Source organism: Pieris napi, chromosome 7 (genome assembly GCF_905475465.1).
Source record: "Pieris napi chromosome 7, ilPieNapi1.2, whole genome shotgun sequence".
Taxonomy (NCBI): Eukaryota; Metazoa; Arthropoda; class Insecta; order Lepidoptera; family Pieridae; genus Pieris; species Pieris napi.
The window spans coordinates 8,500,256-8,521,878 of NC_062240.1; the positions used below are offsets into that span (position 1 = coordinate 8,500,256).

Below are 21,623 nucleotides of genomic sequence, written 5' to 3' on the forward strand. Positions count from 1 at the left end.
TTTATTTGTGATTTTTTTATAAATAAATTTATGTACTTTTGAACTTTTTTGTGTGTAGTTTTTGACAAATATATTTACGCTATATAAAGTGTAGGTCAGGAGGTAGACAATTTAACATTTTTTTTTTAATTTAAAGAAAAAACTTTTTAACCGGATTAAAGTTATGTATTATTATAAATTTACAACTATTTAACATCCAACACCTTTTGTCTTCAGTCACCGTGACCACGCACGCTGTAAAGCACCCGAAAAGTCGGATAAATTTAAAATTATGTTAAATAGTTGTAAATAAAAAAGTCATGTTCGACTCCACTCAATACCTTGTCCTACCGACCACGGTCGGTCGTAAAATTTTATTGCTTTAAGTACGTATACACTGCGTTGTAATAACAACGTTAAGCAATTCGCGTAAGGTTGATGTTGCAATAATATATGCTTGTAACATATACTGTTATAGACAGGGACAGAAATAGTGTTTCGGGACACTTCCGAGCGTTACTTTCATTCGAGACTGTGCATCTTGGGTTTTTTGTATATCAATGGTCTCAAGTCTAGATTTTAAAGATTAACCCTTACACTTAGATATTTTCCATTACAAGCAAGATCTATTATACATACATGAAAAAAAAATAGTTTAATCCCGCTCAAAATCCTTACTTTATATTTGTATAGCGCCATTCCTTTCCCTAGCAACTTACATGAAAAAATAGTTAAATCCCGCTAAAAACCACCTCACCCCTATTTTTTGAGCCATTCCTTTCCTTAATTTTCCACGAAAACAAAATCAATGTGTCAAAAAAATAATGTGTTACGATGACAATAAAACAAATTGTAAATGCAATAAGAATTTTTATTCGAGAAAGAAAACACTGTAAGTACATATAAAAGTACATTAAATCTAAAGTAGAATGTCGCAAATAATACATTAGGAAAATATTTGGAAAAACTTAAAATAATAAATGCTTACACGCTGGAGTACAAAGGCACAAACTGTTTTTGTTAAGAAAGATTATAAAGAAATATAAGAGAGAAAAAATCCTTTTCCCTTTAGTATAGGGGTTTTAAACTGGTTTACTTTAAGAACAGTTCCGTCAAAGCAAGAATATGTTTGTGATTGTTTGAAAAAGATGCACGAAAATTCAAAGTTGGCAAAAGTGTGTCTTATCACATTTGCCACAAGATTTATATTGGCTAAACATGAAATCATTTTTCTTCAGCGCTCATTTATACTTATTAATATATTATCGAGAAAACAAAACTCAAACGATTCATAAACAATATAAATGCCTATAATAAATACCCAAGCACCAAATAAACTGTACCATAAATTAATATTATATTACTTCCACAAGTTATACTTAATTGTACTCGTACTTTTAAAGCTGAAATCATCAAAAGCTTCAAAATATAGCACGCAAATTATTCATAGAAATCATGCCATCTCGCTCTCAATCAGGCGTAAGAAAGAGAGGGCACGATAACAAAATTTAGTGTTATACACGAAATGTTAGCAACAACAAAATAAGCGTTCGAAGACTTAATTCCTATTTTACGATATAAATAAATCGACAGTCTTTATATCTTTGGAATGCATTATAAGAGCGAACTTCATTATGCTTATTTATTTATGAATCATTACTTGCATTCCAAGATTTATATGGAATAAATGCGAAATTCGTAAATCAATTGGCTAGTACATTGGCTTGATTAGTATTGTTAATAGTGTCTTTTAAAATATTTATCGAATACATAAAGCCTCAAAATACAGTCTAATTTACTACTCACTACTAAAACCGCTTACAGCCAATTACGCGTATTGGACATAGAAAGGTAATTAAGTTATTAATGTTGAAAATTTTAAAATACTATAGACATACGTTAACTAATGCAGAAACGAGATGTTTAGTGGGTTCACGAAAAATTGGGTTGGTAGGACTTTTTGTTTAACTTTGTACTACTTATTGCCAACTTGAATTCAAAATGTGTTATAATATTTTAAATAATATAGAAGTATGTTGTAATATATTTGCAGTCCTACCAAATGGATGTATAAGTTTATTTCCTGATAATAAGACGAATTTATTAGACGATAATGTTCTAGTTAATTTTAATCTTTAGAACTCGAATAAATCAAGCACTTATGATTTTTGATCCGTTCGAAAACTATAATATCCGCAAGCAATTAATGCAACAATAACAAATGTATGATTCAATGTTTGGTATACAAATACAATATAAGTAAAAGCCAATTATTACATCAAAAGACCTATTTAATATAGCACGTACAGATACCGGCAAACTTCTTGAGCATTAAACAAGGGAATGGGGAAAAATTTGCGCATTGTACACATATACGTCAACTGATTTACCAATCAGTGGTACCACCCCTCCCAGTGATATCTAAAAATTGCTTCTGCGCAGGACATTAGTTCAAGAAGTTTGCCGGTATCTGTACCTGTACGTGACCCTACAGACACTGTACGCGTACGCTAACATATTGTAAACGTACGTACGCATATGTCACGATAATACCCAAATAGTACGCTCTGCGTACATGTCAACTTTAATTAGTACTGACTGTAAAACGGTATACTAACAAGGCATGCTTTTACATACGATATGAATTAAGGCATATAATTCTTATTTAATAAGAAACATTATCTTTATTTGTATAAACCATATACAACGACGAGACATTAAATCTTTATTGTACTCAGGAAGAATTTGTGAAGGATTTTAAAAGGAAAATGGGATAAAAATGGTAATATTATGAATAGTTTAGAAAATTGTAAGTTAGATAATATTAATGCATATGCATATCATTTTAAGTATTTATTCTACTCATTAAGATTAGAGTATCTTTCGCACTGAAAGTCCTCATAACGTTACTTCAACTATCATAAAATCAACTAGAAAATTTGACGCCCAATTATTTAAAGGAAGGCCATTTTTAGCTACCAATTTGATAAATGAACTTAATTTAATGTATGATTCTGAGTACGATTTGTATTATCAAGCATACGTGTACAATAATCACTTAAAATGCTAGGCTATAAAAAGAACACGTTCTTAAACCGTAGTAATAAGAGAATAAACATTTAAATTCGGAAAATTACAAATATTGTTTTCTAAATCCGTGCAAAATCTAATTTAAAAAATTGTGTCCCATTAAAAGATTACCATTAAAATCGCATATCCTTAACTTACTGATATCCTATTAGAATAATTTATTAAAATTCCTCTTTTATAGTGCAATAATAATTTGTGATTAACGTATAATTATTCAATTCACAACTTTAAAAACTTTTGGAACTCAAGAAGAAATTTTAGTCAATTCATTTGCATTCTTAGGAACTTTACATTGGCTTTTACAGTGTATGTTGTGAATTGAATAATTAGGGAAATGTAAATGACACAACATAAATGTAAACTATAATTCTAAATTCAAATCAACAAAACTGAGATCCTATGAAAAAAAACTACTATACAAACCGACAAATACATTCAATACATTACAAAAATTCCATTCAGAAAAAATGCGAAAAAACAAAATACATAAAAAATCATAAATCACAACCTAAAATAAATGTAAATCTAATAAATTCCATTCCTACATTGCTTTAGCACAATTGTCTGGAAACTAATTTAAAAAAGCAAAAAAAAATCTTTCAAATCCATTCCGTCAGTCTCAACATTCAGCAGCCTCTCAAGCATCACAGTTTCACTGTTAAGGCAAAAATTTTAACAATCCAAATTTTAAACCAAAATAATACAAAATTATGTAAAATTATGTCTAGATGGCGCCCTAATCAACAATGAAATTTGTTTATATATTTGGGTTAAACGGATAAATCGTTACACAAAAGGTCTATTTAAGTTGATCAAAATTAAATTTTAAGCTCATTTGCACTTTAGGGAGCGTTCAAGTATTACGTAACGTATTTTTTTTCCTTTTGTAAAACGTTATGCTGCGGGGCGGGGATTAAATTACGCGTTATTGTTAATATTTTTTTCGACTTACACCACATAATAGTAACTAAAGAGTCACTAGGTGGTCACGAAACATTTTACTATACTTGGGTACAGTACAGTACTTGGGTACTGAAAAACGTTACGGCGACTTACATGAGGGGGGGGGGTCAATAATCTCCAAAAATTGCGTTACGTAATACTTGAACGCTCCCTATAGAGCATGATATTTATTTTTTTGCGCAACAACACAACAATTTTTCAAACGTAAAAATAACTGAAGTGCGCCATCTTAGAGTTAATTTACAAAGGATATAAAATAAGAACAATAGTAGATATCAAAAAGCCTCCGAGGCACAAAGCCGTAAAGAACATCCGATTCTCAAATTCCTTGGCCGTTTCGGGTGCGTTCAAATTCTGCAGATCCAAATTCATTTTCTCCCTGTCATACCTCTGAATAGGAAAGTCAACCTCATCTGTGTCATAGATCTCAAAATTTTCGCTCTGCAGTACACCGTTACAGTATGGTAGGTTTATCCTGTTTAACTCGTCCAGATCTTCGTCGTGTTCATCGAAGGCGTCGGTGTAATTAAAGTTAGCAATATACCTGTCCTCGTTGTACTTTCCCCGGCGTTCGTAATTCACTTCGATATTCCGGTCCGTACCGTTAGGTGAGAATTGCGCGTGTTCCAGGAGCGATGTTACGGTGCACGTCAGAGGTACGATCGAAATTCCCGAATCGAGGTCCGGATGGTGGCACAAAATGTCCTCTGGCGAGCAGATCGCCTCCTGGAACACACGCCACCCGTCTTAGTAAAACGCTCGCGTTATATACGGCCCTGCAAAAAATACGCGCGCTTGTGTGCCCTAAAGTAGCACAAATATAAGTCACGTGCCAAAAATTGTCGAAGCTTTTAATTTATGAAGCATGACTTTGACATGATTCAGACTTAAGATAAGTTTGCGAAGTATAGGGCCTTCCGAAAAACACGCGCGTATACGTACAATAAGGTAGAATACATAACGTAAATATTCAATACGTACTATACGTTACCATGACCGTCAAAGCAAGTAAAATTAAATTGTTATGTATTAGAAATATATCTGAACACTTCATGACAATTCAAAATAATAATGAAACAATCTTGCTAATAATGGTCACGGTATAGAGTACATGACATGTTGCCAATATATCTTAGCATTATTTAAGTTTAGATGTACCTCATAGATCAACTACAACTAACTTTTTTTAACTTTTTTTTTACTTTTTTGACAAGTGTTTCGGAGTGCAAATTGAAATATAAGTTCTAGAGCATAAACACATTTGCAAATGTAAATGTGAATAAATCAAATAAACACACGGGGTTAACAACAAATAATAAAACAAGGCAAAAATAATGAACTCACCTCTTCGACTCCAATTTTCCGACACGCCTCCAAAAAGTTATCCACGTTTCTCCTACATCTAGCCATTGTAAGTTTCGGCTGGAAAACATAAAATTTTATAAAATAAACATTCACATCGTAAGGGGTCCGTACTCATCAAATCTAAACTAGTTTCATGAAGTATTGGTCTATTTCTGAAATTTGTAGATTTTATTTTAGTAATTCACTGTAAAATCTACAAATACTACTATATTTTTTCCTTAGTTAAACAGTGTACTGATTTATGAAGTGTGTTCTTTCGGCCTTATTTTCTTAATGTGAGTAAGAAATAACATCAACTATAAATATGCCATAACAAAATTAGTGTTAAACGCATATTTTTTCTTAATATTTTTTTAATGTATTGTAAATTGGGTTAACGAGCAGGTGCCACACCTGATGTTAAGTGATACCGCTGCCCATAGACACTCACAGTGCCAAAGGGCTCATAAGTGCGTTGCCGGCCTTTTAAGAATTGGTACGCTCTTTTCTTGAAGGACCCTAAGTCGTATTTTTTTAAATAGGAGATGAAAAATTATCGGTGTCCCTATAAGAGAGTTACTCTCTTTGTCATGAGACGGCGGGTTAGTATACTTTAATTACTTAAGATGTCATGTGGAACATGGTGTAATGGTTGCAGCTCCTTACAAACGTTGTGTAAAAAAAAAACATGGCGATTAAAAAGAGTGGCGGAGAGTTTATTGCCAGTTCTTCTCTTCCGTTCTACGCCCTTGATGATGAGAACTGGCAGTAAATGTAAAATTAGAAGCATTAATATGTATTTCTTTAATGACGCATCACAAGTGTACATTGTGTTACCTACGTGAATAAATGATTTTTGAATTTGAATTTGCAATAAAATATATATATTATAATTAAAGATAAATACATTCGAAATTTCCAAATACACGTTGCCTCTGATTTTGGAATATCCTAGAAAACTTCTTGCCTCATTGCGTCGCCAACCAGGCTACTGCTGAAGGCTGACAATAATACAGAGCTGTAGCTGAATAATTTTCACCTATTTGATGTTAACCACGAAATTCCCATCGTAACAATTATTGCTTCGGTTTGTTAAGTACAAAAGGTACCAAAATTAAAAAGATAAAAAGTTTCTAGACTTTTGGTCTTTGTGACGTCATTTATTTACCTGCGCAGGTGAAGGTACATGTACAGAGGCGACAGACCGCGGCCTCAACTGGTTCGCCAGGTGACAGAGGACTACGCCATCCGCCAGTACTGGGGCCAACTGTTCTGGCAGGGACATCTTTAGTCGGCTTTCGATTATCTGAAATATTACATAGAAATAATTGAACAGACTGAAAATATAACGAGTGGAATTATATTTTCATTTAATATTTGAATCTACATACGTCTGACGTCCATTATTATTTTTTGTGTAAGGGAGCGTTCAATTATTACGTAACGAATTTGGTGTGTGTGTGTGTGTTGTATCATTTTGTAGAACGTTACGATACGGGGCGAGGAATGAATTACGCGTTATTGTTTATATTATTTTCGACTTTCCAGTACCACATACTTTGCTTAGTTATAAATATTTTCAGAATAGTGTTTAGCGTTCAACTCAATTGTAAGTTTGTGCGTTCTAACCCCAATGTGTACCCATGAATTCTTCTTTGCCTTTATTTAACAATTGCACTTATTAAGAATAGATACGGTCAGTAAACCGTGTCTTACATACGTACAACGTGTGTCAGGCACAACAGGCCTAAAGGCCTTAAAGCTCTAAAGATAAACCTTGTTTATAGAAATTTTAAAACTGATAAACCTGATAAATAAATAAATATATAAATATGATAAACCAAGATTTTAATTAAACCCAAAATATATTATCACAAATTTTAATTTTATGAAAACTGAATTAATTATAAAATATTCTAAATGCATACCACTCTTAACTGATGCAGCAAATCCGACTCTTCCTTCTGCTTATCGAACTCCCTCTTCATAGTGAAGCTGAGTTTGTCCACCGCGTCCTTACTCCATATCTTCGGTTTCGCGCCACCTTTTAAATACGTCGCTGTCAACAATTTCGCCTCACCATTCTGCCTTTTATAACCTAACGTGTTGGTCGGAGATTTTGTGGGCGATGTCGGCTTTGTATACGCGTCGCCATTGACGCGTGCGTAGTCAACGTTCAAGTTAACGGGCGAGAACGTTTTTGCTACGTTCCGTGATGGTACGACTTTTTGTACGGGCCTTTTGTTTTCTTCGATCTTCTCTCCGTTTTGAAACCTGCGTGGGGTGGAATGTAGGAGGGGAGATGTTGGTATGTTATTTGGTGAGTTTGAAGAGAGTGATCTGTTGTATGATACGTTACTGAATCCGTTGACGGGCGAACTGGATTTCTGGAAGTGGACAGGACTTTGGTTTTGGGATTGCGGTGAAGTGTCTAGCTCTGGGGAGGGTTGGTCGGTGCGGGGTCGGTAGACATCTTGCTGCCGCTGCTGTCTTAAGGCTTCTTTGTATTGTCTGGAAACGAAGACATAAAGATTAGAAGCGCATTATTATTGAAGCGGACTGCCATTTTTCTTTTTAACTGACGCGATTTGAGTGGCAGGCCGACTTTAGCATAACTTTTTAAGTGTTATTTACAAAACAGGTCCCAAATACAGCATTGTCAGCGATTCCGAAGTATCCTAAGAACGTTAGAAGCAAAGCACATCCAAAAAGCCATACAGCGAAATGTTTTATGTAAAGTATGTAATATGTATGTAACCCATAATATAATGTTAAGTGTGTTTGTATTAATATTGATCGTAATATATAGCTCGATCTTTCTGGAAAGTGTAAGTGAAACTTCGAGACAACAGCCAACCTATCCTAGTCGACGCAACTAAAAATACAGAATCAAATTAACCATGATCACTTTTAGCAAGACGGTTTTGTCATTAAAATTATTGTGATTGTAATTGCGCTTTTACAATTCGCAAAAATTCCAAGTCATCAGTCCTGCCTTGGCGGTCATGGTAATCCCTATTAACCGACCAAAACAATCAGGAAGGTTCACTTTACCAGCAACGCACATAGCACATCAGCGTACAAATTCGTTAGTACCATGCAACATATATACAGTGCGATGTATGTGCGTAGTGCATGAATAGTACCTGTATGTCTGTTGATGAGCTAATTTACTCTTATCCTCGCCGTTCCCTTCGGGTGAAATACGGATGCTGAAAGGGACAACACCGGGGGTTAATAAAGGGGGATGAATACAGTAGGCTCCCGTACAATACTTCATAGACTTTCGCGATTTTATTGAAGACGAACTCTCAGAACTCTTATAAAACATTGTTGATAAGTCAATGATTTTAAGTCTAGACTTTTGCGGGTCTGTTGCGTTGCTATGGCAACCACACTGATTTCAATTTAAGTCTAGACTTTTGCGGGTCTGTTGCGTTGCTATGGCAACCACACTGATTTCAGCATGTGTGTAATAAATGATCTTACATGAGAATGCAGATAAAGTTCGTCGTTATGTCAACAATATGGTTTAAACTACGTGAAAACCAATACTAAATATATTAAGGAAAATTCAAGTATTGTACGTGACTCTATTGCGCATGAGGGGAAGAATGGAGATGACAACGTTGGTAACTTAAATAATTTACCTCTGTTCCCGTCAATGGTAGAAAAATAAAACAAAATCAATAATAAGCTACTGTCCAATGTTAAATCACCCATATCTAAAATAAAACTCACTTATATGAATATACTCTACAACATATAAGATCTATATAAGTAAAATAATATCGCTAAATATAACAAATATATTTTCTACTAAGTATTTAATATAAGGAAAATAATATCCCAACCCTTAAATCCTAAGGTTAATTAAGACAATCATAAAGTCAAGAAACCACAATAAGAAGCATTTTCCTTCCTCGCGGTTTACATAAATTCCATATGAGATTGCTATATAGCTTAACTAGCTAACCAAATAGCTGGCTCAAATATAGACGTTTATATCTAATATGTATAACTGCACAGTAAAAAAAATTGGCAGCACTTTTTATGTAATATTTACACACCCATATATCTTTAAGAGTTCATTAAAGCATATTACACTTTCCTTAACTGTAACTTTTACGTACTATATGTTTATAGTACGTTAGATTTATTGTATTTTTTTTATATATATTTGAAAAGCCGCTTAAATATTTCGTAATATTTATTAATAGAAATTCTCGTAAAGACTCACCCGGTAAGGATAGGTGTCAATGGTGCCAATGGAGATTCGCTGGACAATGACTGGGCTCTGGATAGAGCAGCTCCGGGTGACAAAGTCGATGGAGTGCTCGGCGTCGACCGACCAGATCCACCTCCTAATTCACCCGCTAGAAAGAGACGGATATATTTTAAGTACACCTTTCAAGCATTAAAAAACAACCTGAAATATAGTGAGAATATAAAACAAAAGACAAAACAATGAAGGATCTCATTTCACTGGTCAAACGGAAAGACAGGTTGTGTGTCTATGCCAATTAAAATTAAATCTAGTTTCCAGAGCTGTCAATTTCATCAGTCATTTCATTCACGAAGTTCGGCATATTTGTTAGAGCTCAAGACGAGATTATGATTTGAGATACGAATTAGTATATGATCCTAAGGGTCGATTCGACCAAACTTCTATTTATACACGAGTAACTATACCAAGAATAATCTATTCCATGATTTTAATCTCGAGTAAATCCATAGTCGTTTGTCCACGTAATCGATAGTATAATTGTGCTAGGAATAACAATACGCGAATAGCAAGAGAATGGTGAACGGCAACTCGGCAAATAAATGTTGTTCTACAACGGGACAGTGTGACAGAGCATACATCATGTCAACTCGATTTTGCCATATTATAGTGTGAAAAAGTAGCTTTTAACAGGTGTCAAACGACAACAAAAAGTTTTTATTTCTTGTTTGTTTGAGGCTTTCTTCTAAAAAGGAACTTCTGTTGAGCCCAGTTGAATTTCATATTAATATTATAGAAAATAAAAAATCTTAAAACAAATAAATAAATCATAAATTGTTTAAACGTTTCATTATACAATGCTAGACTATTAAGTTAGTGCGTTGCGTTGACTTGAAATTAAAACACAGAATACATATTTGTGAAATGACAGAAACAGCTGATTGGACTGACTGACGCCATTAAATTATTCTAGGAATAGCTGTTATTCGGTGCGAAACGGCGGTATAGTAGCAATTCCCGAATAAGCCCACTATTCTTAGAATTTGTAGATGGTAAAACGTAAAATTGATTTACTCTCGATTAACTGACGATTTATTCTAAGATTAAGATTTACTCTTGTTTGGTCGAATCGACCCTAAGATTGGTTAAGAGATGCCGGTGACCTTGCTTTTGTTTAATTTCACCCCTTTTTTTAATCGTAAGATACATTTAATATTAATTCCAATCGTGGTTCTATTACCTAGTTCTAGGGCGAATTTTACAGTAGACCAAAATAATTATGTGTATCAGGGATGCTTGTACAGACTTATTAACTTAAGAAAAAAATAAATTAGTTAGTTTGTAATTGTTTAATAACAACCTACAATATAAAAAAAATATGAAAAGTGATAAATATCTTATGTCATAACTGTTATTATTAAACTAAATAATATAATAGCTACAAATATATACGAAAATAGCAATATTGTTTTACGTTAAACTTTGATGGATACTACAATAATTAATTATTTTATGTATCTAATGATAAACTAAATGAGGGAGGTAATAAAAAAATTATTAGCTCAAGGTAATTAAATAACTAAACTGAACAACCTAGTAAACTATTTCAGATGACCAACCACGGCCCGGATAGCTCAGTCGGTAGAGCATTGGACTTTTAATCCAAGGGTCCAGGGTTCAAGTCCCTGTTCGGGCGGCCACTTTTTTTATTTTTTATATTCTTAAGAAAACGCTTCGTTTTTAATTTTTAGGTTTTTTTCTTTAATCATAAAAAACTTACCATCATTGGACCATCGCTTATCAACGCCATCTGTGCTATACCCGCTGTCAACTACATGTCTGGGTTTATGCCTAAGGCAATCTATGGTAGCGTTACCCGATGTTATCATCTGCGTTTGTCCCGGCGAATTGAATGACGTATGCTTTGTACCGCGGCGTGTTTCTTCTACCCTTCTATGTGTGAGTGAATCCTTATTCGCCATGTTATCTAAGTATTTGAATATGTGCACGCGCCCGCGCATGCATATCTGAAAAAGTAATAATATTCCATAAATTTAGACTTTGTTTTATGTAGTGACAGACAGTGTACATTTAATAAAAAAAAATGATTTTTTTAATATAATTACTAATTTTTATAATAATATATAAACAACTTAATTCATATCAATCGTATTTTGAATACTTAAAAATGAAATAAGAAAATATTACTTATATTAATTTCATATTATTTAAATATTAATTTATAGCAATCCATTTGATCTTTTTATTTTAGTATTGTATGTTACATACACTTCCTTTAGTATCCTACATCCATACTACTAATCGTGATCAAGTGTCCGTTGTTACCATGGTTACGATTCGTTCCTGGCGATGGTGATAGGCCAAAGTTATTTAAAAAAATTGAAATCGAAAATTCCATTTACATAATAAACGGAATTTTCGATTTCAAGGCATTATTCAGAAATTAATTAATTAATAATTAAAATATAGTGAATACTAAAATACAATATTTAAGAAATGTGAAAAATGTTAGGACAGCATCTTTGTCAAAACAAAAGACTAACATAATGGTACTTGATACAGTTAGGTCGATTTTAACGAGATCAGCTTGTCATTGAAGACAAAGCGGTATCTTTTTTTGTGTACATTCTTGATAGAAACAAAAGCCATTGTTTTAATTAATTGCCAAATAGGATCACCATACAGAGTTTATAGAAAAAAAGTAATTAACACTATATTTTTATCAAAAACGAGGTCTATCAATACAAATAAAAAATATCGTTATTAAATACTTTTTAGTACTTCTTGGGAGTCAGTTATTTTATTAAGTTTAAAGGAAATTATTTACCGAACTAAATAAAAAGCAATAGTTTTATATTCATCGATTCAGATAGAACATACAAAAATCTTCCTAATACTATTGCAAAGTTTAAAGTATCTGCTATTTTAGAAGGGTAACTAGAACTTTGTGGCAGGATTAATGATGCATAGCGATTTATTACTAAGTATCCTAAGACGCACATTAGCGTAACAAGCTGTTTTTTAATGCTGCAATGTGGAGTCAAACATTACAGTAAGATTTATAATTGCTATGATTATGAACCTAATATACAAACTATGTTATTATTTTTTATGCAGCAAACGCAAACGAGCGGCAGGCTCACCTGATGTTGAGTGATACCATAGACACTCACACTGCCATAAGGCAAATGCGTTCCGGTCTTTCAATAATTGGTATGCTAAACTTTCTACTATGTTATATTTGTATTTTTAATTAAATAACTAATTTAATGGTACTTATAACAATGTGAAAATTTGTTCTATACTCGGGGAATTATATATATTTTAGTTAATAATTAGAAGCGTAAATAAAATGTTAGCAATCATTGCACACTTGAATTCAATATGAGCCCTTAAGTATTTACCACACTCATAAATTGTATTCTAACATTCTCGTTTCCGATAATGTCCAATAGACAATAATATAAGTGTCTCTTAGATTTACGAACTCTTCAACAAGTCAAGTTAGTTTATTGTTAATCCAGCGTCGCAACCCCAGTACCCCTATTCTTAGTTATAAGCTCATGTTTTAAAGAATTAAAGCCAAGCTTCCGTCCTGCCCTTCAGGCGATTAACCACCCCGCGACGGCCCAAGCCGCGGTCCAAGTCTCACAGGAGACGACCATTCCGGCCGAGGTACGCTCGCCAAAACTGCCAGAGCTGAGCTGTAAAGGCCCTTAAGGCCAACAGCGAGATTCCATTCCAAAAAAAATAATAAAAGCCAGTTGTTACCCGCCTTAAAACAAAGTGTTTATTTGAACATATCCATATAACAACCGCCACCAAACTTAATTCAGGGCAAAAATATTAAAACAAGACAATTCCTCATTCGTCACAAAACTTGCCCCAAGTGTTTACTTACAGTTGTAGGTGGTGAGACTAGAGGATTATTTTCCAGATTCAATGTGATGATCGTTGACATGTTGCGTAGTTCCAGAGGCAGCGAAGAGATACAATTACAGCTTACATCTAGGTGTTCTAGGCGGAGGTATGTGATTTCTGAAATATATTACTATCTTTTATTTTCGGTACCATGTTGTATTTGTAGCTGATTAGCTATTTTGTAACAATATCTCTAAAAAAATGTGATACAGCAAGATACAGTAACCCAGGCATCACTTTCGGCCCTATTACGTACTAGCGACCCGCCCCGGCTTCGCACGGATGCAATGCTGATACTAAATTCAAAGTGCTATAGAGTATAGGGAGAACCGCGGCCTCCGACGCGCTGCGTCCCGCAATTATTAAATTTGTAATATCATCGAAAATATTCATTTAAATCATATAATGTTTAAAGAACTTTATTTCTCATTACAAAAATTATTTTTTATTTACATGAGAAATTTAATATTAAGTATATACGAACGAGATACACGTCGTCATCAGCTAACCCAATTTTAGTCTAATGGGCCCATTCTGATGTGTGTCTTTAATGCCCTTTTGAACTGATCAAACACGCTAATGTTACGTATCGTAATCATATGCTGTAAAGGGCCATATAAATCTATATTAAATCAACAATTTATTTAAGGTATTTAATTGGATAAGGATTTATGCTGTATTGGTTAAAATCGCTTCGAAAATTAGCCATTATTTGTCGTAAAAAGTAAATGACAAAAAAAAGTTATTGTGGGTCATCCATAAGAGATAGACATATACCATCACGGACTTTTCTGTAGACCTTTTCAATGTGTACAATACTTAGTACATTATTTTGATAAAACTCGTAGGGTTCAGCCTGCGTTTGCAATGTAAGCGGAAAAAACGTAATTATTTACGACATCACATTAGAAACCTCAAAAATAACAGTACTTCTCCACTATTTAATGGATGTTATTATACATATAAACCTTCCTCTTGAATCATTCTATCTATTAAAAAAAACTGCATCAAAATCCGTTGCGTAGTTTCAAAGATTTAAGCATACAAAGGGACATAGGGACAGAGAAAGCGACTTTGTTTTATACTATGTAGTGATGTACGGGCCAAGTATTACGTAACCACTATAGGGGGGAGGGGGTCTTTGATTTTCTTATTTGGTGATAACGTCAACAGTAATTATTTACTTTTTTACACAAATTACCCACACATTGTCTATGCTAGAAAACGATTTTTCAAGGATTCCTACAAAAAAATCACGTGATATTTTTATTTGTAGGTACCTTAGCTGACAAAGGTAGGGGAGGGGATAAATTGCAGTATATTAGACCAAAAACGTAATCATTTTGTTAGATATTTAATAGGTCAAATCAATTTTATAGGAACACATACACAGCATTTATCTTTAAATACAACCTACATACGTTATACGTAAGATGTTCTTTTATAAATATATTAACAAAGCCCGGATACATAATTCCGCTTATGCCCTGCGGATGTTCATGGGCGACCGTAATTTCCTTTGCAATCAAGTAACGCCGTTTCTATAGTAAATATACTTTAAGTTACTTATTTTTAAAATATATCTCAACAAATAATGTATGTAATAAATTCTATCGGTCTTATTTATAAATGTATTTTAAGCTTCAAATAGTTAAATAGTGCTTAGTTTATTCTTTTACAAACAGAAGTCTTACTTATAGCTTAGGGTGACTCTTACACTAAACCATTAATATAATTCCATCAATAAAAACCGAATCACTCTAATTAAATGCCATGTTTTACCAAAAACTACCCGTCTCTTTTCATCATAGCGTAAAAACAATTCCACAGAAAGAGACAAAAACTATAAATAACGTTATTGTCTAACCGATTCCACAGATCAACACCCTCAAAGTAGACTTTCCGATACTCTTGTCAAGTTTTAGATATGCATCGATACGATATGGTTTCTTATAAGGCGGTCCAAATCCGCGTTCGAAATCTTGGCGTCAAAATATGTCAAGATTCATACAAAAAAAATTTTTGAAAACTTAAACTAGATTTAATTTTGTGGATTGCGGTTCTAGAATACATATTATATATTTCTCTGTCTGTAATTGAACTCCTCCAAAATCATTTAAGTCGTGATACAGGACAACATCTGTCAGGTCCGATATTAGTTTACCTACTATAGAGATGTGTCGTACTCGGTAAAAGACAGACCTAGTCTTAGGAGTAGAAATAAAAAAACTAGATACAAAGACTAGTTCCACGAGTTTTTAGAATATGTTCCAGCTTTCGTTTAGTTCACAAATACGAATCATCGCGCTCGTAATTTCCAAACAAAAATTGCTATTTTAAGTTCCTATACTTACGTAAAGGCAAAAGGCCCAATTGATTATTGCTTAGATTCAGACAGCGTAACCCCGTGCAGTCTCCCAGCGTCATTGGCACCTGTGTCAGCCTGTTATTTGACGCGTCCAGTTCCGCCAGCGTCGTCATCTTGCCGATCTCCTTCGGCAGAGTCATCAGCAGGTTGTCTGGCACGAGAAGAACTTGAAGTGGCATCTGACATACTTCACGCGGTAGCTCTGTGAGCTGGTTTGAGCTGGAATGGGAAAAGTTTAAATAAATAACAATTGGTGTACCATAGACAATTATTGTTTAAGGAAATGTCTATTGGGTGTTTTCTCTGTGTTAAAATAATGAGGACACAAGATAGGATCACTATATAGGATTGTAGCACCACTGAATTCTTGAGACTACTTGAAAGATTAGGCTTACAATACGTATAGGAATCCACAAAATACCTACTACAGATTTAAAAAAAATTAAACCTTATTCCAATTATACTATTGTATACAACACACACTAGGACATTCCTGTGTTATGATCAGACTCTTCCGAGGTGCAATAAAGGAACAAAAACTTAGTACTAAAATATGCCGTAAAATAATATAATATGAACAGTATCTAAATAAAAAATATTAGATAATTTTGCGTATTTGAAAATGCTTCCGTCTCCGTAGATTGTCTACCTCAAAGTACTAGTAATAACTTTCTGTAGCTCAATAATCAAGCAAGCATTTTGACCTCTTTAGTAGTTTGTATCTCGAAAACCTCGGAATTAACCATATGTATAATTTTGTTATGAAGGAAGGGATCTCTAAACAGGAAGCCAATGCGTCTTTTTGGACTAGGAAAGAACGCTGTTTCTAGATGGGTGCCTTTTTGCCCGGAAAGTATGCAATTATGTAATTATGCAAGAACCAAAGATAAGTAAATTAATTAGAAGAAATTTTCTTCTATGGTCGAGGAGTTCGTGGAGTATCTAAACAGCTTCCGAAGAGCAACATTAAGGAGGAGACTGCTATTTGAGATGAACAATTATCTTCGTAAGATTTTCGGTTTAGATCTTAAAAAGCCGGCAACGCATTTGCGAGCTTGCCTATTTGTCCCTGTTCTCTAGAAAAAAAATATTTTCTAATAAGTAGATGTAATAACTCCTTCGGTGTTTAAAGTTAAGAAATTAAAATTATTTTAATTAAAAAGATTTCTAAATTATACTATATGGTGGATCAGAAAACCTATCAAAATAAATAATACTCGACAGCTTGTGCATCATATACAAGTATGTAACGCCTATAAAACCGATTATAACACAAATACATGCACCTCATCAGTAGCTATTTATAATCCAAGCATCTTATTCTCTGAACGTGATATTTTTATCATCATTTATATTGATGATATATAGTGCCTATTGAGGGCACTTATGAACGTCAGTAAAAAAAATAGATTTACTTTAAAACATATTCTCGTAAGCAAATAGGACAGTTAATGTTTTTTAAAAAATGGACACCATATTTATTCCAAATTCAACTTAAGTTTAACAACATTGTATGTATAAATTATTATTGTAACTTTATAAATTAAATAGAGGTTTTATAATTTAGACAATTTTACCAGTCTACACGTATTTGTTTTAGTTTTTAGAAGACCCACATATAAATTGCGAATTGAAAAGCATTTCTGCGTCTCTTTTACTGATGAAAACTCTAAATCGAAACATTTTGTTTAGGGCAACCCTATCAAATATATTTCACTCGCATCTGGATTACTGTGCGCGTGACAGATGTTGGGTGGTAATAGAGAACTTTTAAAGTATCGATAACCCGAGAATCACCCCTCAGGAACCCACTTCAATCGCGTGTTATGAGAACGAGCGCGTAAATCGTTCCACGGCCCGACTAACACTTTAGAGCTAACATCTTTTATAAATAGATGTTAATTACAAGCGCAGTAGAGTGTAGACACAGTGATTTTTATGAATACCAGCTAAGTTCTGTATGTAACAAACCAGTAACGAGTCGTTCTATATACTATCTATGAAACGTAATATTGTTTTTTATTGGATGACGTCGCGTGTTGTTCGAAATTCAAAAACTTTTCATATTTTTGAATTTCGAACAACAGCTTGTGTTGACTTGTCACTATTCTTAAAATGATTAATATTATTTTTCCAACATATTATATATATACATTATACATATTCTTTGTGATATGATAATTAACAGATATTTTACCTACGTTTAGGATATCGGTTTAAATCGATCCAGTATAATAATAATATTATTTAAACCAAAAACCCTTAAAAGAGAACTGAAATTAACTAAGCTCATGTTGAATTATTGAAGCTTGGGAACGTCCTTATTTCGAATGGAACAATCGGAAACGCTTTTTTACCAACTACAATTTGTTCAGTCTACCTTTTGTGTGCCTTTCATAAAAATATTTTTGAGACATCATTAGCCTATTATGGAAATGTAGGCCGAACCATCGCCAGGCACTGAACTACTGAATGTACGAACTGGAACATTAAAAATAAAAATGCCTTTATTCGGATATTAGAGTATAGACAATGATATTTTCATCTACCACGGTTTCCATAACATGGACACAATTCTGTCAGATTACTGGACCATTCTCCTTAATACCTCAAAACTTGCCCAGTCCACTTCCATTTCAGTTTCTTAACAGTCTCCGAACACTCTCTATGGTAAATGCGGTAGAAGATGCAGAGACCCTAAATACATCGCCACTGGATCAAGCGTCGTTGACGATTCGAATCACTTTTTGTTGAATACGGTCAGGTGGAAAGAGCTGGTACTGGGGAGCTCCCGTCCAGAGGTGACTGTACTCCATGTGGGGCCAAATTTGCGCTTTATGAAGCTGCAAGCTGCGGCCCGGTCTGTCGTACCGTCTTGCCTTGCTGAGCACACCAAGCTTCTTGTGGGTAGTATGCATGAATCTAATAATTTAGATTTTATTTTTTCAATACTTCATAGGCCACATTTCTACCTTTAATACTTTTCTATATTTAAATGTTATGAAGTTGAGACGTAACAAATAAGTAACAAAAACAATTGCACTACGACCAAAAACATTTCTTTTCAAGTAGGTAGGTACTTTGAATTAAGACTCTGATGAACTTATATTAAAAAAATTCATGTCGCTTAACAAGTGACAAGACCCTTATAGTTATTACAATACATTTGTAAAAGAAAGTGGGCTAATCGCAATACATTTGTAAGTTTAGCTCGTGTCGCAATAGCATAATGCCAAGAAGCCTGTTAACATCACAACTAAAGGTCGAATACTAAACGCATCCTCTCACCTTGTTATTGAAGAAAAATGGAAAGAGAACACAAAGGAACTATTAAAATATAGCAAGATACAAAAAAACATACGTCCCTGAACAAGATATGCTTGTAAGAGCAAAAAAATATGCAATTAATGTAACAGAGATATCCTAGATCTATGAGAAGATAAGGAACTCAAAGTGATTCTGTAACTTCAATTCTGTAATTGCAATACCGATAATAATCCCGATCCCAGTGATGACTTTTTGTTTTGGTCGATCCCAAGGTCACATCAGCACTACGAATATTGCGAGAACTAAATAGAATTAGCGAGCAGTGTCATGGTCGTGACGTGTGCACAATAGTGCCTCGTACTGTGGACGAGCCGTCGGCATGCGTCAGAAAGTCACTTGCCTATTAGAAAAAACAAATGATCACGAAATACAGTACACGAAATATAGTTACAGAAATCCATTCTTTAAAAGGCACCACTGTTTTTTACTCACGTCGGTATCAGTTATAAAGTATGGGCGCTGGCCCATCTTGGGCTGTACCTACTGCTGTAGAAGAAAGTAAAATACGAAGATTTCATCATCGGACGTCAAGGCAGAATAACAAAATTCCACCCGTATCACCGTGACATCCATCGTTCCACAACTGAGCGTTATTAAGGCACATTATGCCGCGCATCACGACAATTTGGAACCAGCTATCCACTGAAATATTTCCAACCAATTCGACGAAGGGATCATCAAGGAAAGTGCATACCAATTCTTAAAATTCCGCTAACGCACTTGCTAGTCTTCTGCCAATGTGAATATGTGTATGGACGGCGGTATCACTAATCATCAGGCGAGCCTTTCTGCCCCGTTTGCCCACTATATTAAAAAAAAGATAAAGTGCCTAAGTGGAAACTTACACCAGTACGATAATATAAATGTCTTATGTGTACAAGAACTCATACAAGTCAAACGCGTTGAAACTTAAAACTATTTGCTAGAAGGAATTAATTATAATAATTAAACCTTTTACCCTTTAGGATGTGATGGCAATAGATGAGAATGATTATATGTTAATAGAATCACAATCTTGCAATTTCCTTATTAGGTATAATAAAAAAACATTCACATCCAAACATCCGTAACGTAATCGTAACATGAGAATAATCATTAGTTTTTGTAATACTTAACAGATTCGTTGAGTAACTCGAGCCAGTGAACATGTATCAAATTAATTTAGATGGTTTTGTAATTTGGCATATCAATGACAAGAATTACACTCACTCAAATTAAAATCACTTACGGCCTGGCCACGGGGATCGGCGGTGCGAACCGCGATGCGGGAGGCGAGGCGACCATTCGCGCGGGGCCGTTTGCAGGCCACGGACCAGTCACGTTTGCCGCCGCGACCAGTAAGGAAGTTCGACAGCGAAATGTCTTTATCGAAATCATCTCGATATTGCTTGGAAAGTAATAGCTTTTGGTGCAAGACCTAATATTTGGAGAAATTGTGGAGAATTCCACAAGAAGTATGAGAAATTCAGAATATATCCAGAATTATTTTTTTGAGTATACCAGAATGAGTATTGAAACCTTCAATTATATTCTTATGAATATTCAACCAGAATTGGAGAAAAAAGTTTATGCAAATAGAATTTTAAGTGCCGCTGAAAAATTGTTATTGAGATTAAGGTATATTAAATTAATTCTGTGGATGGCCAGACTTCCAAATAGCTGGTCTAGCCAGTATTTCAGTAACAAAAAACTCTGTATTCATTTTTCGCCGCGACCACGACTAAACTTATTTATTCCCTTCTCTATTCGCCGCGACTGCCGCTCGACTCCGTGGCTTGCACCGTACTGATTCATGCATTTGTTTCGCTCGCCCGTCGCGACGTCAGTCGCCCGCGCGATTCGCTCGCTACATTTCGCAGGTCGCATCGCTGGTCGCCGTTGCGCGTGGCTTGATTAGTACATTGCTATGAGTTTATTTCAGTCGCTAGACGCATCGCGGTTCGCACCGCACGAATATTCGCGTCGGCGAATGTCCCGTGGCCAGGCTGTTATTCAAAAATTTAATCTATTGACAGTGTTTTAACTTAACTTTTTCTGTCTCAGCGTCAAGAGACGAATTAATACTTTATTGAAACCATTTTTCACTTATAATACCACAAGAGCTTCAAAATTATCGGGTATTTCCCGATAGGTTCGTTGCAAACAATTAATATAGTCGTCATGACGACTATATTTGTTTGCAGGGAACCTTGAGGGAAATGCCCGATAATTTTGAAGCTCGTGTGGTATTCGGGGGATTATTTTTCCGACCCAAATGTCGGCCAATAGAATTGCACCATGAGACGAAATGTACAGTTAACAAATAAGAATTTCATAATGAATAAAACAACTACTTAATACTTTTCTTGAAGCAACGACCAGAGAAAATTTTCACAAAAAATTTTC

At 34.3% G+C, this 21,623-nt stretch overlaps 1 protein-coding gene and 1 non-coding gene across 4 annotated transcripts in view; one reads left to right on the forward strand and one right to left on the reverse strand.

Moving 5' to 3' along the window:
- The window catches only part of LOC125050888 (leucine-rich repeat and calponin homology domain-containing protein), a 56,127-nt gene that overhangs the window by 2,683 nt on the left and 31,821 nt on the right, over positions 1 to 21,623 (reverse strand). Inside the window, exons 3-11 of one of the 3 annotated variants that reach the window (XM_047650952.1) lie at positions 15,898 to 16,130; positions 13,524 to 13,660; positions 11,382 to 11,628; positions 9,617 to 9,752; positions 8,523 to 8,588; positions 7,305 to 7,887; positions 6,545 to 6,682; positions 5,377 to 5,454; positions 4,120 to 4,758 (exon numbers count right to left, since the gene is read on the reverse strand). In XM_047650952.1, coding sequence (XP_047506908.1) covers positions 4,273 to 4,758; positions 5,377 to 5,454; positions 6,545 to 6,682; positions 7,305 to 7,887; positions 8,523 to 8,588; positions 9,617 to 9,752; positions 11,382 to 11,628; positions 13,524 to 13,660; positions 15,898 to 16,130 — 2,104 coding nt within the window. In that variant the 3' untranslated portion in view covers positions 4,120 to 4,272. Of the gene's footprint in view, positions 1 to 4,119; positions 4,759 to 5,376; positions 5,455 to 6,544; positions 6,683 to 7,304; positions 7,888 to 8,522; positions 8,589 to 9,616; positions 9,753 to 11,381; positions 11,629 to 13,523; positions 13,661 to 15,897; positions 16,131 to 21,623 lie in introns of those variants that run through there. The other 2 variants (XM_047650954.1, XM_047650953.1) reach the window with 2 other exon arrangements.
- Positions 11,225 to 11,297, forward strand: Trnak-uuu. Its single transcript has one exon. It is a non-coding gene; the product is annotated as a tRNA-Lys (tRNA).